Genomic DNA, 18,171 nt, shown 5'->3' with positions numbered 1-18,171 from the left:
CCGCCTTTGGCCAATTGCATGCTTTCATTTTTTAAAGTCACACGCAAAGGCCAATGAAATGTCACTACAACACACACGAGGTTGCTCGAAGTCCAGAGTGATTCCAGGTGGACATCTCCTAGAGCAACGCATGTGCGCTGCGCTAGGCTCGAGCTAAAAAATCAGAAACAAGGATAAAATAATCTACAACCATTTTGTCTTTGAGTAATCTCCTACAAAATAACCACACACCTAAATGAAAGATGATAAATCTAACAAATTAAATAAATTTAGCGGAAATGCATTATTTTACACAGACATTATGATAACTCATTTGCTTAATACGAAACGGAAATGAGGCTTGTTTGGCCCGGTGGGGAATAGTGACTTCAACATTGCTATGAGTATGCAGCCTATGACTTAAAGCACTGTGAATATGCACATTGTTTTAAAATTGTATTACATGCAATATTACATAAGCTACCGTAAAATGTACAGACATGTAGTGTTCATTATAAAGCAAGTGTTAACCTTCAATTTCAGGTGTTTCACAGTACTTTCAAGATATATTTAGAGATTATCAGTGCTCCAAGGGTGTAATTTCTGGTACGTACCTTTTAGATGTACTTTAAGGCTTGGCTTTACTCACGAGAAAGTGTCACTCAAAGTGTCAGCCATTTGGCAGTTGGATGTCACTCATACGTGCAGTTGAACAATGAAAATGTCCACACCTAGTCTGAAAAATGTGCAGTTATGTAGTCTGCAAATGTAAAAATACCTGTTTACTGTCAATGCAAACTGCATATTGTTGTACACGTTAAATAAAAAAAATAACAGTGCAATGATGAGATTTAAAAAAGTAGCTGATTTTCAATAGAAATCTTGTTACCATTCTAAGGAGGAACGGATGCTGTATACCCATTCAAAGAAAATCATCCCTCTTCAAAATGGCCACCGTCACAGCAACGGAGGTACATTACAAAGTCATCCGGCACATAAGACTGTTGCGCATTTGCCTGAACTTAACGTGGCCGCCATTACAACCCGGCCGCGGCAATCGCGTCATAAATGGGATGAACCAGGTTGTTTTGACTGGCTATAACATGGCTAGCCATGTGACGTACCTTTGTATTTAGTGAAACAGTCTTGTAGTTTCAGTATTGCATGGCGGGGGTGTGTCTCACGCAGGACCCGCCCATTTCGGTTTCCGTACGTTGTTCCGGGGCCCTAGTCTGCCGGATTTAGCTTTGCGTTCCTGCTTTTTTGCGGCCACCTGTGATTTTACCCGGCGCGCACGAGTTCCGGCACGCACCCTGGAATCCCCGCAGCCGTCTGCCGAGGTGTGGTTCTGCGTGGAGCCCGGGGGCGCCATGAAGCAAGAACATCCCAATGTGCCTGCCTTTCTGTGCAAGCTATGGATGCTAGTGGACGATCCCGACACTAACGAGTTCATCACTTGGAACCAGGTAGGCGACTTGAGCGCCATCCTTCCGGAGCATCACAGAAGATGAGTGGACTTAGATCGGAAACTGTGCAACTAATGGGAAAGCTCTGTATATCTGCCTCAGAAGATCATGCGGATTGTGGAAGTCCTAAGAATAACTGCACCACATTTGATTGAAGTTCTTGTTGGGCTATTTTAGATTGTCGTTTCACATGAATTTGTCGGAGTAAGGATTTTGGGGGGTTGGGGCAGAGCTTGTGCGTTTGTAATCTTGTAACCATTCTTCCTAGTACTTCGTGTACACACTTAATATCCCTGCATTAAAATCACAGCGGTGCCTCTGTTTCTAGCACATAACAGTCGGTAGAAGCGCTAGAATCAATCTAATGCAAAGAATACGTACTTGGACAGCTTTTAATTTCATCGTCTTGTGCTATTTTTGAAGGGGACCGACCATATTTAAATAGGGTGACCAGAATTTTAAAGCCAAAAAACCGGGACATTACCCAAAAATAGAAGAAGGATTACAATTTTACTGCAACCCAGCGCACAGAATGACAGTGGTACGTAGGAGAGAATTACAGAAGAGGTAGTAAGAAGATACATAAAATGCCATTTTTAAAGGCAGTAGCATACATGCCAATTAAACTGCTTTCTTGTAGCAGCTGCTAACTATTCTTGCTTTGTAAAACATAAAAAGATACCTCCCAGAGTCTTCAGCCGACCCTCTCAAAAATCTGGGACATGAGCTAAATTTCCGTAAATCAACCGGGACAGCTGGTGAAAAACCGGGACTGTCCAGGCAAATCTGGGACGCCTGGTCACCCTATATATAAATCCTTTTCGGATGTGGCTAAAAGGTGCTGTGCTGCCCGAACTCTGAGTATCATCCGAGCAGGAAAAGCAACCACAGATGCGTTTTGGCCTTGCTGGGCCTCATCGGCTTGGTGTAACTTGAGTTCATTTGGTACAGTGGGCCAAAACACGTGTGTGAGTGTCTGGATGTCTTAGGAAAAATATCAGTGTGTGTTCAAACAGGCACTTTACCTAAAAGTTAATACTCTGGTGCTTGGAGAGGTGTTGCATAACAAGCTAGAATAGGTAATGCCTCTAACCAAACACGATTTAATGTTTGGTGTTTGTCTCTACTCCTGGTTGATTCTCACTGGATGAGATTTATGCCATAGGTATTTTGAAACAAAGGGGTGCAAGCAACAGTTGAATCTATTAATATGCAATATAATTTTGTTTATGTATGGTTGGTCTACTTATCAAATGGCATAGATAAGCAAAGGGCTACGGTATGCAAAACTACACAGGTAGAGTCCAAGCTGTTATGAGTGATCGTGCCATTTCCATCCACCACATTTTATTATCACCAATATCGTTAAATCTTTAGGCGGGCGAACCCTTGGGCAGAGTTCTACAGCATATATGACAAAATGAAGTATTCGTCTAGGTTACATTCTGTTCTGTTACCAGGTGGGTAGTATCACTGAGATGTACAAGGTTAAGAATGTAATTTGTGGTGCCCCACATTCATCCTAACATATGAGCCACTATAGGGTAGTGGTTTCCATATTGCATACATATTGTAACTAAAAGGAAGGGCGACTTTTCAGATTTTGAAATTGTTAGCAAAATGCTGATGTCAGAGGAAATTATCACATAACCTTTTTCACAGTGGTGACATTAGTGTAAATTACATTATGATAATCAGCACTGGATGGCCGACCCTGCAGATGACAGCGGTTGGTTGACAATAGTGTTCTGGCCACACACCAGTTAACAAGCATTGGTAAAGCAAGAAGTTCTGGCCTGGGCAAGCAGATGCAAACGTAATATCTCTTTTTGGTTATATGACGATATATATGATATAAAAAAGACTATGACGGGAAACATGCCACTACCTAAACCTGACGTCTATTTGCCTAAGATATGTTTCAAGTTGAAAAATCATGTAACCATCACATTTATAACTTTAATAGGACGGTATAGGTGCTTCTTAGCAGGTAGGTTAGTAGAGGTATAGAAAGCTTTTCAAGTTTGCAGCACAACACAGAAACATGTAAGTAGTATTGGTGTATTGCTTATTATCCCTGATAATCGATTTGCGGATGACTTTGATTATAGATGGCACAAAGAAAAGGAATTATTGTAGTCTGAGGACATAGACTAAAACACAAGGGTGGCTAAAAAAGAAAGTCTCAAGAATCAATAGGAAAAAAACTTTAACCCTGACCTCGGATCTTACGGGAAGGAGTGGGGTCATAAGGATATTGAGTTTCATCTGTAAAATAGTCCGACAAAAGTCCCTTGGGGTCTGGGACAGATGATAGTGACTCCATTCTTTACTTTGTTTCGGTTCGTGAGGGGAGAAATCGGCATAACCTGCTACTCAAACGTTTAAGTCAGTTTCTGACCGACAGTGCCTTTTGCAAATATTAAATCTAAAGCACTTTACAGACACTGTCATGTTGCCTTACTTCAAACTATCTAATGTTTATCAACGGACATTAAGAAATCGTGACACTTTCAGTCTAAAGCTGCCCTCTCTCATCACTTCCCCCGCTTTTGAGTCCAACATGAAAACACCTGCAGTTTGGCTTTCCAGAGATGTGTCTGCTTTTAATCTGCGACTGCCATCCCTGTTAGGGCCTACTGAACAGCAGTCTGATCCGTGGCTGAAATTGGCAAGCGGTAGGGCTGTCAAAACAGTGGCTGATTATCAGTAGGGCTGGCAAGTATGGGTTTCAGGTGAGATCGTTGGTGTGGGTAGTGAAGCCATGTAATGGGGCAGTGCATCTGCTACACATAGTGTATTTTTGAAACTACGTATATCTCCTCTACATTTGAGAACCCCATTCAGTCAAGCCTTTCCGTTTTCATAAATAACTTTCAAATTAGGTGGAAGTTAGTGAATTTTTTTTAGTATTTAAAAAATACATTTTAGGTGAGTGGATTGGTTTATTGCAAGCTTCCCAAGTGATATAGAACGTACGACTGCTACGTTAGTCGAACCAGTCACAGTGACCCGTGAGTGATTACTTGGGCGATGTTATGCAATATCGGGCCACTTGTGTGCTGATTTTTGGGGAGGCAAGTGGTAAATGCAATCGTCCGACAACCTAGGCCCCGTTTTAGACGATGTATGTAGAATATTGCAGAAATCACTCTTTTTATACTTATTAACTTTAGCTATTACCTTAACATTTGGAACATATCCAGACACATAGGAATATATTTGGTGGCATAATTGTTTCAGCCGGTTATTACTGCAAGTCTACTCTGGAAGGAAGAGACTGAGCTGAGGCATTTTATACTGGTATTATTACTGCTGTCCTTGTAACTACAGGGACGATGTTGGAGAGTGGAAAACGTGTGGTAACATGATAGATGAATATTTTTCCATCGACAGAGCATTAGCAGGTGGTTCTAAATGGATGCATAAAGGAATGGGAATGTAGCATGCACATCCTCGTTGTTTGTTTGATTATATTTGGTTTTCTAGACGTCTTTTTGTGATAAAACACACACCTAATACCTTTGTCAAGATCCTTGTGTTGTCTCAGTATTTAAACTCACTTGGGCTGCAAAGAAACTGACGGGTGGGAATGTTTAAATCAATCTCTTCCACTGGACAGTTAATCCCATAGGTGTTTTTTGACACATTACAGAAAAGGGACGGCATAAGTACGGGGCAGTTAAAATCATTTGTGTCTCACTTTAATCTCAAGGGCCCACCTTAATCTGAGGCAGGCTCAGAGGAACTGGCAATAATCTTGTTATTGTAAGGAACGACTTTAATGGTGGTTTCAGGGGACACCCATGCCAAATGCTGAACTGTGTTGCGTATAGCCCTACCCACCATGGTGTTCCTTGTTTTTTTGCTCAGAGATGAGGGCTTCACTTTCCAGGTATCTTGTGTCACTTGTTGTAGATTTAACAGTAGTACTGCCAGGCTTTTGCATTTTTAGTAGGGTGGTAAGTTATGCAACCTAAGTGAGACACCCTTGATCTAATGCCCTTTATAGAGAGCACCACAACATGTACTAATCTGTCACCGGCAAATACCACATGCTAATTAATATCCGCCCATCTCTGGGCTTAAGTGTATGAACTAAGGATAACTAAATAATGTTTTTTTCATGTGCTACTCAAATCCAGAGGTACCATATCCCTTGCTCAGTTCATCTATACTGTGTATTTTCAGATATCACCTTTCTTTGTTGCCTGACCAGAATTTGTAGCAAAGTAATTTCAAACACACTATCTATTTTTTTATATTTTCTGTTATTATGCCCATGTAATCTCTTGTGGTAAAACCACAAGTTGTATGTTAACTTAATAAATATGCTTTTTTCACTCCTTTGTCTGTACAGTCGTTCTGTTAGTGATTTTGGTTGTCCTGGTGTTAACATTTACACCATCTCAAGCGTAGGATCAATGTACCATATTTTCTTACAAAAGAATCTGACCAACTCTACACCTGTGATTCCTTCTCTGGTGATAGGCGAGGCAAGCAATCTTTTGTGACTACTGCAATATGTAACACACTGCCTTGGGAAATATAGAAGACAACGTTTGTGCTCTGCTTTTGGGATGAGTCAGCAAAATGTATTTATTAAAAAGTTGATCACATAAAAATAAGGCAAGGAATTTTCCCAGAAGCAGCCTTGGAAACAAGCGTCAGAGGCAAGGCAGTGCTAGCATTAGGACCACAAGTTTGATTCTGTAGAAGACCGTTGTGGAGATGAGATCATGAAATTGGCCCCTGGAGCGAGTGTTTAGTTGTATCTGAACACAAAGTTCTCCTCAGAATTCTATATGCAGTAATATTTGAAAGTTAGCTTCTCGGGTGTCTGATACAACGCTGGCCTCGCCAGAAGAGGGCTTCCAGTTCATTAGTGTATTAGCAAGGTCTGGTAATTGCTTCTTACTAACATGTGGCTTCAGTTCCAGGTCACAGATTTGAAACTGGTGGGGCCAACTCAACCCTTTCTCATCTCTAGGTCGATACGTCGAGTACCATTACATTGAGTAAATATAACACCTGTTATTTATATCTATATAAAAACTATTTATTTTTATTACTGAGGCAAACTGTAAAGTTACAAAAAATATGTAAAAGGCTGTATTGATTCTGCATCCCGGATATTATATCCGTCATATACCAGTGTTTAGGGTGTGAAAGAATATGTTTCACAAATGAATTAATGCTTTCAGGAGTTTTACCATGTCACTATCCCTTGGGCGCTGTTGATTTGCATCTCACACCAGTACACACATTCTACCATTCTCAACGAGGAAGACCTCACCCGATGGCTATCCAACACCGCCGACACCTTAGCTCCACTGAAAAAACGTCAAAGCAAACCTGGCAGCAAGAAAGCCTCATGGTTCAACGATGATCTCAAGAAGTCCAAGAAACTCTGCCGATCCCTTGAAAAGGCCTGGAAAAAAGACCCAACCACCAGCACCAAGGACGCCTTCAAAAGCGCCACCCGATCTCACCACCAACTAATACGAAGAGCCAAGAAAACAGCATTCAAGGATCGACTTGACAACAACGCCCACAACAGCAAAGAACTCTTCAACATCGTCAAGGGATTTTCCAATCCCTCAGCCAACTCCAACGACATCACACCCTCTCAAACCCTCTGCGACTCCCTAGCCTCTTTTTTCCACAACAAGATTGCAGACATCCACAACAGCTTTGACAACCAACCCGGAAACCAGCCCACCCTACCATCTGTGGACCATCTTCCCCCCGTGAACACCCTTAACGCGTGGAACCCAATCTCCACGGAGGACACCACCCGCCTGATGAATTCCATCCACTCAGGATCCCCCACAGACCCATGCCCTCACCACATCTTCAACAAAGCAGACTCCGTCATCGCACCGCACCTCCGAGACGTTATCAACTGCTCCTTCAACTCCGCCACTTTCCCAGAAAACTGGAAACACGCTGAACTCACCGCCCTTCTGAAAAAACCAACAGCGGACCCGACCGAACTCAAAAATTACCGCCCCATCTCGCTTCTTCCATTCCCGGCCAAAGTCATCGAGAAAGCCGTCAACAACCAGCTCGCCGCTTTCCTCGAAGCCAACAAATCCCTCGACCCCTCACAATCTGGCTTCCGAGCAAAACATAGCACTGAGACCGCCCTCATCGCAGCAACAGACGACATTCGAACTCTACTGGACAATGGAGACAGTCGCCCTCATCCTCCTCGACCTCTCTGCAGCATTCGACACAGTCTGCCACAGCACCCTTCTACAACGCCTCAATAACATCGGAATCCAAGGAAAAGCACTTGAATGGATCACCTCATTCCTCACCGGAAGAACCCAGAGAGTCCGCCTTCCTCCATTCAAGTCCGAGGCCTCTGAAGTCATCTGCGGAGTACCTCAAGGATCCTCACTCAGTCCCACCCTCTTCAACGTATACATGAGCCCCCTCGCGGCCATCGCACGCCAACACAACCTCAACATCATCTCCTACGCGGACGACACTCAACTAATCCTTTCTCTCACCAATGACCCCAGCACCGCCAAAACTAACCTTCACGAAGGAATGAAAGAAGTTGCCGAATGGATGAAGCTAAGCCGTCTGAAACTGAACTCAGACAAAACAGAAGTCCTCATCTTAGGTACTTCCCCCTCTGCATGGGACGACTCCTGGTGGCCGGAAGCCCTCGGAAAAGCTCCCATCCCGACAGACCACGCACGGAACCTAGGCGTCATCCTGGATTCCTTACTTTCGATGAACAGACAAGTCAGCGCCGTATCCTCTTCCTGCTTCAACATTCTTCGCATGCTCAGAAAAACATTTCGCTGGATCCCCTCCGAAACAAGGAAAACAGTCACCCACGCTCTGGTCACGAGCCGACTGGACTACGGAAACACCCTCTACGCGGGCACTACCGCAAAACTCCAGAAGAAACTTCAACGAATCCAAAACGCATCAGCCAGACTCATATTAGACATCCCACGCAACGAACACATCTCTGGTCACCTTAAAGACCTCCACTGGCTACCCGTCAATAAGAGGATCACTTTCCGACTGCTTACCCACGCACACAAATCACTCTACGACATCGGACCAGATTGCCTCAACTCTCGCCTGTCCTTCTACACCCCCCCCCGCCAACTACGTTCTTCCAGCCAAGCCCTCGCCACTGTACCTCGCATCAACAAGACCACCATGGGAGGCAGATCCTTTTCATACCTGGCTGCTAAAACATGGAACTCACTCCCCGCTTACCTGCGCCTCACCCAGAACCACCTAGCGTTCAGAAAGCAGCTTAAAACGTGGATATTTGACAAATAACCCTCCTCCCCCTCCTTAGCGCCTTGAAACCCTCTGGGTATGTAGTGCGCTATACAAATTTTATGACTTGACTTGACTTGACTTTCCTGCCTTTTTTATCTACTGAATCCATGAGCCATTATATTTGTTTGGTATTGGGATCGCTGTTCCCATCTGGGCTAAATTGTGCCCTCTATTGAACGTTGCAGTCTGAGGACGTACCGTTGTTAAAAAATTAAAATTATTATATATATTGTTTACTTTGGCCAAAACGTTTACAAAATACAGTGGGTGTGTTCCACCAGGAGTAGCCCTTAACTTGCATTCAAAAACTATTCCATCGTCATCTATTACACCTATAATGACAGTCTCTGAGTGACCACCTGATGGAAAAGGGTGTGTGACTAAGTAAAACAAGAGATACAACCAAATCTATTGTCCTTGTATCAGAAACTGCTTTTTGTATTGCTTAAAGTGGTATAACTTACTACAAAATGCAATTCACAAACCTACAACTGTATATCTTCACCTCCTGTCTTTTCTGTTGGGAGCTCCTCGCATGTGCATGTTTACTGCGAGAGACCATGGAAAGCTGTAGAAAAAAGGGACACACTTATTACTATTTAGGAGGGATTTAAGGAATGGTTTAGGGAATGGTTACGGGAGGGACATACCCTCGGGAACCATAGAATAAGCCCATTCCTATTCACGAACTGCACTTTTATAGTTAATACAGCCAAAAATGATCAAAGCAGTAGTAAATATACCCAAGCTCAGAGCCGAATTAAGTCCAGCACCAGTCACTTGTACTGCAATATCCTCCCATTGGAAATAATGGAGGCAAGGACTTAAAATAACACCCTTATTAAATATTGTTGTTCATTTAATTTATTTAGTGTTTTTATAAACATATATATGTAATTAATTTAATATTAATTGAAACGGTCATATTTATTGTTTAAGTGGTTGGCCATGTGTGGTGCTGGACTTACTCCATCTCCTTTTTGTCAGTAGTAATTTACACTCATATATTTGTCTCCACCCTCTTTCAAGGGGTGGAGACATACAAGTCTACACCTTTGAGTAACTTTACACTTATAAATGATGCATATCAAAATGAAGTAAAGCTAACTAAAAGTGTAAGAGTAACTTACACTTTTAATTTACTCCCAAGTGTAAGTTAATATTTGTGAATAGCCCTGATTATGTTTTCATGCTAGTATTCAGACTAAAGTTATTCCCATATTGTATTTTCCCACAGGTTCCTAGCCATAGTTCTTCATCGAAAACAGCTAACACTTCTGATAACCTCTTTGCAATTGCCATAGTGGAGTATAATAAGATCCCTTCTTGTTTCAGTTATCTCTTCTTTTTCCTTTAATTTTTAGTTTGTTAAAGAGCTCTTCAATACTGTTTTGGAGGGTGGTGCAGACTTATAAGTATTCTCTGAGCCGACATTTTCTCTTTCAGTACTTTTATTCTTTTTAATAATTTCTTGTGCAGGGTGAGGAAGGAGTAGGAATCCAGGATACTCGTTAAGCAAATTCCATTTCTTATTTGCTGTTGTCAGGGCCCTTTTTTATGGTTCCATGTACCCGTTTCTGAACTGATCTATTTTTTTATTTGATGTTTTTATATAGCTTGTTCAAAGCCCATTAAGCATCTGGGTGCTTTACATAGAACAACACATAAGTAAATAAAATAAACACAATACATAGAACAACAAATAGCGGAGTAAAAACAAAGAATGTGAGTTAAAAAAAGGTCAAAATGTATAACCTCAATAGAAAGCACAAAAATAGCATTACAGTATGTTTTTACAGGAGCTAATGCAGTAGTTGAGTCAAGCCTAGATCATTGTATCTTTGCACATAGGGTACATGAACAGAACAGTACCATGATCGAAGTCATCAGGGTTAAGTTTTAGTAAAGGAGGGATCCAGGAGTAGACTCGAGCTGTAGGAAGTCCGGAGCTGCATGAGGAAATGGGAATTGCAAATTTTGTGTATATCTGTATGTCTGTATGTGTGTGTATGTGTATATATGTACGTCTGAATGCGTGTGTGTGTGTGTATATAAATATATATATCTCAGACGAGAACTCCTGTCTGCCCCTCACTCTGGCGGAACCTGCAGGCAGGGACCTCAGATACGCCAAAGAACTTAAAGAGTCCCACACAGCGTTGGTAGATGCAGCAGTGTAAGTTTATTAAATATAAAGTCCACAAATTAAACCGGCATAATGCCTGCCATGACACGTTTCTCTCCTCACCGGGAGCTTGATCACATGATATATTATATGGTCTATGGAAGATTTTGGGTGGCACGCACTGCCAGCTGATGCAGGTGAGAAAGGCAGACCATTCCTTCCCAGTAAATCCACATAACAAAGATTAATTGCAGCACTCCAGAGAAGTAAAGTTTGTTGACTTCATAACACCTTCTCCATCAACTTTCGACCTTCACTGTCTTTATCAAGGTAGTGAGCCCTTTCTTCATGTTCATTATATGAAAATGTTCCCATGTTGCATGTAATATGGCATTTTAGGAGTTGTAGTTGAATTCAAACCATAAATAAATGCTTGAACATTTTTGTTGTTGAAGAAATTCTAATAGACTTATGCAAACATTAAGCATTAACATAATTCATTAATTTGTAAATTATCTGTACATTCATTGCAATCAATTTCTTAATATAGATGATATATAATATTGTTTTGTAAATCATTATAGAGTCTCATGGCCATGTCTTTGTCCATGTATTATCTGGTAATGGTGAACCGGATATCAATTGTAGTGGACATTTTGTGCCTCCATGACCTTATCTCCATTTAAACTGTCATAAAACAATACACGCTTATTTATCTGGACAGTGCCTGATCAAAATGTTTAATTATCATCAAGTTATTATCAGAAAGTTTTTTTATGAGTGTACAAAAAATCCTCATCATTGTTCAGTCCAATAGGTAGGTTGTTTGAATTTTTGTCTGATGATGTAACGTGATTCCAGCTGTCTGTTTTTTTAAAATTCTGTCTCCACCTCTTTCCTGTTCAGTCACCATTTCAATTCCATAATATTCTAAAATCTTCCATTGCTATCATGGTGGTTCAATTGATGTTTCGCTGCAGCATAACTTGTATCCTTCATTAGTACTGCTCTAATATCTTCCAAAATGTGCTTCTTAAGTGCACAAGTGGTACTATGAATGTATTGTAGCCTACATCCGCATTCAATTATGTAGACTACATATTTTGATTGGCAGGTTATCCAATGCTTTATAGGAATCTGTTGAATGTTATCTGCTACATTTATGTTTATTTTTACAGCTCTTGCAGTCTTTAGAGCTGTGGCGTTTAACAGATCCTTTCTGAGAGTGATCCAAGTAATTTTTCTTTGGTGGTTTTGATAAGTGATTTTTTACCAACATGTCTTTTAGTGGAGCACTCTTTTAGGTTACTTTTGGTTTATCATCAACTGTGTGTCCTATATAAGGATTTTTTTTAGAGTAAATGCCAGTGTTTCTAGAAAATTGTAATAATGTTAGAACTTTCTTTGCTTTAATCTACTATCAATCTAGTGGGATTTTCATCAGATTCTGTGGGGTTAGACTATCTTTTTGTTATTGATATTTCCATCTGCTTTGTATTTCATCCTTTCTAATCCCTTTTGACATCATTTCATTTGTAACCTCTACTGATAAATCAGTTGGGAACTGTATCCCATTCCTTGGCCAAGTTAATATCGTTGGAACAGATTATTTTCATTCTCAAAAATTCACTGTATGTAATACATTTTATTAGTAGTTTTGGATGAAAACTTTCTCCTTGTAAGATGCTGTTGGTAGAGGTAGGTTTTCTGTATACAATAGTGTTAATCATATTTTCTTGTGTATATACAGTGACATCCAGAAAATCAATTTTTTCTCAACTGGTTGTGCAGGTGAATCTCAAACCTTACTTATTGTTTGAAGATGATCTAGTAATCCATAAAATCTTGTGTGCCATGTCATATAACTAATAGGTCGTCAATGTACCTGGACCATAAGATCTTTTCCATGCATTGTTCATTTTGTTGGCCTCATGCAATTTCTTTCTCCCACTAGCCCATTGTGAGATTAACATACCATGGTGAAAGGAAATGCCCATGGCAGTTTCACACTTTTGTTGAAATAGTGTTTGATTAAACATAAAGATGTTGTTGTGTAAGCATATTTCTATCATTTGCAATACGATTTGAGAATGTTGAAATTCACTCCTATTCTTTTGTTTCAATAGTTACAAACCTGTAGTCCCGCTGCGTGTTGTATAGGGGTGTATCTTGACACTAGGTCACTGGTCACTAGAATGTAATCTCTGTTCCATGTTGTATCAGGAAGCATTCTCAAGAAGTGTTCTGTATTTCTTACATAGGAGCTCAAATTTTTACTATTGGTGTCAAGGTTTCATCCACATATATTGACATTTTCTCATATAGAAAATGTCATGCTTAAACTATAGGTCTTCCAGGAGGATAATCCAATGTTTTATGTATTTTTAGGATCATTGGGTATGCAACCATGAGGCACTTATATTCATCACCATTTATTGGATTTTGTCTAAGCCATTCCTTCAAATATGTTTGTAATTCTGTTATCATTTTACTCACTGGATTACGATCTAATTTGATTTAACTCATTTCATTGTTTATTTGACGGATGGCTTCTTTAATATGGACCTCTTTATTGAGTACCACTGCATCGCCCCTCTTGTCAACTGGTTTAATGATGATATTATCATTTTCCATAGGAGTTTTCAAGGCCAATTCCTCGTTAGTACTTACATTTTCTTTCTTTCCTGGATGACACAGCAGTGACAGTCATGGAACTTATCTATCTTGTTGCCTGGGGATAATGCAGGACAGAAGTTGGACTTTTGCCTTAAACCACTCTGTTGACTTCTTAGTTTCAATTCCAAGTTCTTTTAATATATCCTTTTCTGTCATATCATCATTTTCTGTCTTGTACATTAGGTTGAACAGATGTTTTGCATCTGAAATTTGATCAATGGTAATATCAACACCATCTTCACTCTGATGTGCATCTCTTAGATATGTGCCACCCCTTTTGTTTCATAGCAATGAATTTCTTTAATTTGAGTTTTGTTATAAACTTGTATGTGTCAATGCGAGTCTCCACACAGTTAAAATGATTCTTTGGACAGAATTTCAATCCTTTATTTAGCACAGATTGTTCATCTTTATTAAGTGTGTATTAAGATAGATTAACTATCATATGTGTTACTTTAGATTTGTGCAAATTATTGTTTTCTATTGTGAAGAGGATATTGAAACTTGAATGGTGTGCGCAGGAATGAAAGAATATCCAGGGATTTGCGCTGTAGTATTCCAAAACAAAGTTCTTTATTGAAACTATTTCATAAATAACATACAGTTCAGCCAACGCGTTTTGTTCTCATTGAGAGCTTCATCAGGGCTTCTCAGGGTAATACCGAAATCTATTAAGTTCTCATACGCTGTAAGTACAGCTTCTACGCCGTGCACAAAAGAAATCCCAATCGAAAGTAAAATTATCAGTAATTAGGTGACATCCAGAAAATCTATTTTTTCTCAACTGGTTGTGCAGGTGAATCTAAAAAAAAACACTCCTAATGTGATCACAAATCCAATAATATCGATGGGTCCAAGGACGTTCCCTAAAATAACTGGAGATGGTATTTCTGAGTCAAATAATTTCGGTAGAGAGAGGTCACAATCCAAGCCACATGAAGATGGAGTCCAGCAAGGTTATAATAGGAGTCACCTGGGGCAAGTTTGGATAAATTTGCCTTTGAAGGATAAGGTTTTCATAAAAGAGATATTCTCTGGTGTCCCGAAATAGTCTGAGGAAAAGAGAAGTCGCGAGCCTTGAAACCAATACGTCTTCAAGGTTATCAGAGCAATATTTCCAAGGTACAAGGTGGGCACTAACTCAAGACCACGATCCGGCCTGTAAGAATGACGACTGCATCCGAGGTGAGTGTACCGAAGGCGTCCGAGATGCCGGTTTCAAGGCTCGCAACTTCTCTGATGAAGTTCTCAATGTGAACGAAACGCGTTCGCTGAACTGTATGTTATTTATGTAATCTTTTCAATAAAGAAGTTTTCTTGGAATACTACAGAGCAAATCCCTGGAGTTTCTTTCATTCCTGTGCACACCATTCAAGTTTTGATCTGGGGTACAGTGACACCACAGGATGGTGTCTTGGTTTGTCGCGCGGGACTATCACATGCAATGAAACGGGTTTAGAGGTGCAGGAGAAACAGTCCACCGTCCTTTGTTTTTTCTGTGAAGAGGATATTGTTTTCTTCCCACCTTTATGGTTTTTCTTTTTCTTTTGATGGACCTGGGCCACGTCCTTTTGGGGGTCATCTTTTTTGTTGGGATTTATTATGCAATACCTTCTACCTCGCTTAGTTCTACATCTGATTCATTTTTTTCTTCTTTTTTTGTTTTATCGTTGTTCCAAATAATTTTTTCTTGAGAGGGTCAAAGCCTTTAGCGAAAGTTAGAATTGATTCTTCATTGTAATCTTTTGCATCCCGTATGAATTTACGATGTTTGCATTCTTGAATCATTTCTTACTGTTTAACTAGTCCGTTTTCCATATCTTTTTGCCGCTGTGTATATTCATCAGTTTTGTGGTGTATTTTAATTTTATCTTCAATTTCCTGTTTTTGTTTTATCTAGGTCCTCTAAATCTATTTTTTCATATTAACTAGTATCATAATCATATGTTTCAAGCAATTCATATTTTGTCCCCTAATTCTTGTGACCTCTTTGGCCTCACATCTGAATGGTTTGGCATGGTGAAAAGTATTAGACCCCTTAGAACTGACGCAACACGAAAGAGGCGGAGACAGAATAAAAAAAAAACGCAGACAGCTGGTATCATGTTACATCGTCAGACTCAAAACCAAAAAACTGATGGGATTGAACGACAATGAGGAATTATTTGTACACTTATAAAACATTTTTCTAATAACTTGATTATAATTACAAATTTTGATCAGACATGGTGCAGATACATAATTATGTATAGTTTCAAGACCGTTTAATTGGAGATAAGGCCACTGAGGCCTGAATTGTCTACTATAATGGATATCTGGTTGATCATTTTCAGATAATACATGAAAAAAGTCATGGCCATGAAACTGTGTATAATAAAAATATAATGGTTTATGAAATTATTTGATATTTTGTATCGTCCATATTATGAAACTTATTGCAATCAATGTACAGCTAATTTGCAAATACATGAACTAAGTTAATGCTTAATGTTTACTTAAATCTATTATTTCTTCCCAAAAAAAGTTCACATTTTATTTGTTTGTAATTCAGCTACAACGCCCATAATGCAACGGTAGAGGCAACATGGGAAAATGTATATATAGTGAGCATGAAGAATGGCTCCCTATTGTGATAAAGACCTTGAAGTTTGAAACATGTTGGTGCAGCTGTTATCAAGCCAACAAACTTTACAACTGTACTTCCCTGAAATGCGGCAATTAATCTTTATGTGGGTATATAAATATAGTATATATGTGTGTGTGTGTGTGTGTGTATATATTTGTTTTTGCAATGTGAGCAAGAGTTGTAATTCACTCAGTGTTATAATCTCCAAGTTCCTGGGATTGTGCATGAAGAAAGGTGGAAAATATCAAATAGTGTCCATATTCCAAGAAAAAAATTAGGCTGCCATCTAGTATGAGGATGAGTAGAAATGGAGATGTCGAAGAAGCTATACATTTCCTTAAAAAAGCATACATAAAGATGGAAGTGCGAATGACACTTAGGAGAGAATTCCAATATTTTTTTTAAGTGCACAGTCGGAGAAAGATTGGTTTCTTTGTAGAAAACCGTCATGTCCAATAATAGTCGGAGCCACAGAGTTGGTGAGTGCTGTCGGAGATCTTCAGTCTTGTCCCAGCAGTACTTTGTGAGTAGTCATAGTGTATGATGTACAAAGTTGCATGCACAGTGCACACAATTTTGTATGCCAAGCTACTTTCAATAAGAAGCCAATGTCACAAATCGGAGGTCTGGGATACTGTAGTCATAATGGTCCGCCCTGGAAATCAGGTGGGGTACTGCATTGAGAGAGGCTTTGAGAGGACCCACAATTTTATGAAAACCAAATAGTACTGTGTTCCCATAACTAGGTGTGGATAGAACCAAAACGTAGATTGCTTCCTTGAGGTGTTGTTCCAGTATAAACTGTTTGATTCCTATGATATATTCATTTGCATCTATTGTCATTATGTTGATATGATTGTGAAGTCTTTTGTCAAGAATCAAGCCAAGTGATTTGGTCCTTTCATTATTAGTCGGAGAAAAGTTTAGTATTTTGGTGGAACCCAGCTATTTATTAACTTGTTAAAAATAGTGCGTGGTAAGACCAGTAGAAACAATGTTTTTTTTTTTTAATAGATAGCATTTTAGGTGACGAGGCGTCCTCCAATTCTGCCAGTAATCCAAGCCATTGGGGAGCTACCATCCTGAGATGTTTAATTAGAGCCTGCGTGTCTTCAGTGCATTGATCCTAAAATATGGTGTGATACTTAATGATGTACCGCATTGGTTTAAGATAAAAATGAAGAGAAGAGGGATTAGGATATGGATTCTCGAGGCATTCCTTATGGTACAACAACCAGATTGAAGAATAAGCTAACAGTTTTGATCAGTTGGGAACAGTTGGCTAGATCTGACTTAAACCAGTGGAGAACTCTGTCATCTGTGCCCAACCGATCTCCTAAGGTACCAGTGGGAATGTCTTAATCGATAGTATCTAATGCTGCTGAAAGATCCAGTAATATCAGTGTTAGGCCTTCTTCCGCATCTGCATCGACTGCAGCTCTGCTTGACTTAATTCAGTGCCACTCTCAGCACCTACATTAAAAAGCTTGGGATAAAGTGGGAAGGGTCTTCATCATCGACTCCTACAGGGATTCCAGGGATGTAATTTGACTTTGGTAAATTGGGTTACTCAGCTTTTCTGTTGGGTTTACAAGGGCTTATTTTACTTTTACCTTACCATGCATTGTCTCTGTTGTGGCTGTCATTGGAGCCAATGTGCTGCTGATTGATTACTCCATCCATCCTTCTCTTCAAGTTATGCATCCTCCCTTTCAGCACAATTGCCTGTTCATTCATTTTGTCAAATAAGCCCTCAAATCAAGAGATTCACTTTTCAATCCCACCCAGTATTGCCAGGACTAAGTCACTAGTTGAAGTAGAGGCCTCGCAGTGGAGAATCTGTGTTTCTCTTCTGCTTTGGAGCTACAAGTATTGAAGAAGCCTGTCTCCAACTACCTTTTCTTTCCCCAGCCCATGGCTCTTGACATTGTTGCTCCACTGCTTAGTGGCACACTTTCCATTTATTTAGACAAGATTACCAG

General features: G+C 39.9%; 1 protein-coding gene across 2 annotated transcripts in view; it reads left to right on the top strand.

Moving 5' to 3' along the window:
- Nucleotides 1-1,049: 1,049 nt before the first annotated feature.
- Nucleotides 1,050-18,171, top strand: part of HSF2 (heat shock transcription factor 2) — a 313,721-nt gene continuing 296,599 nt past the window's right edge. Inside the window, exon 1 of one of the 2 annotated variants that reach the window (XR_015296626.1) lies at nt 1,050-1,445. Coding sequence is in view for 1 of the 2 variants with exons in the window: in XM_086926719.1 (XP_086782845.1) it covers nt 1,350-1,445 (96 nt within the window). In the remaining variant the exon portion in view is untranslated. The remainder of the gene's footprint in view (nt 1,446-18,171) is intronic. The other variant, XM_086926719.1, reaches the window with a different exon arrangement.

This window comes from Lissotriton vulgaris, chromosome 6 (assembly GCF_964263255.1).
Source record: "Lissotriton vulgaris chromosome 6, aLisVul1.2, whole genome shotgun sequence".
NCBI lineage: Eukaryota > Metazoa > Chordata > Amphibia > Caudata > Salamandridae > Lissotriton > Lissotriton vulgaris.
Note: the sequence above shows the minus strand (reverse complement) of the source record. Positions and strands in the feature narration are given on the sequence as shown.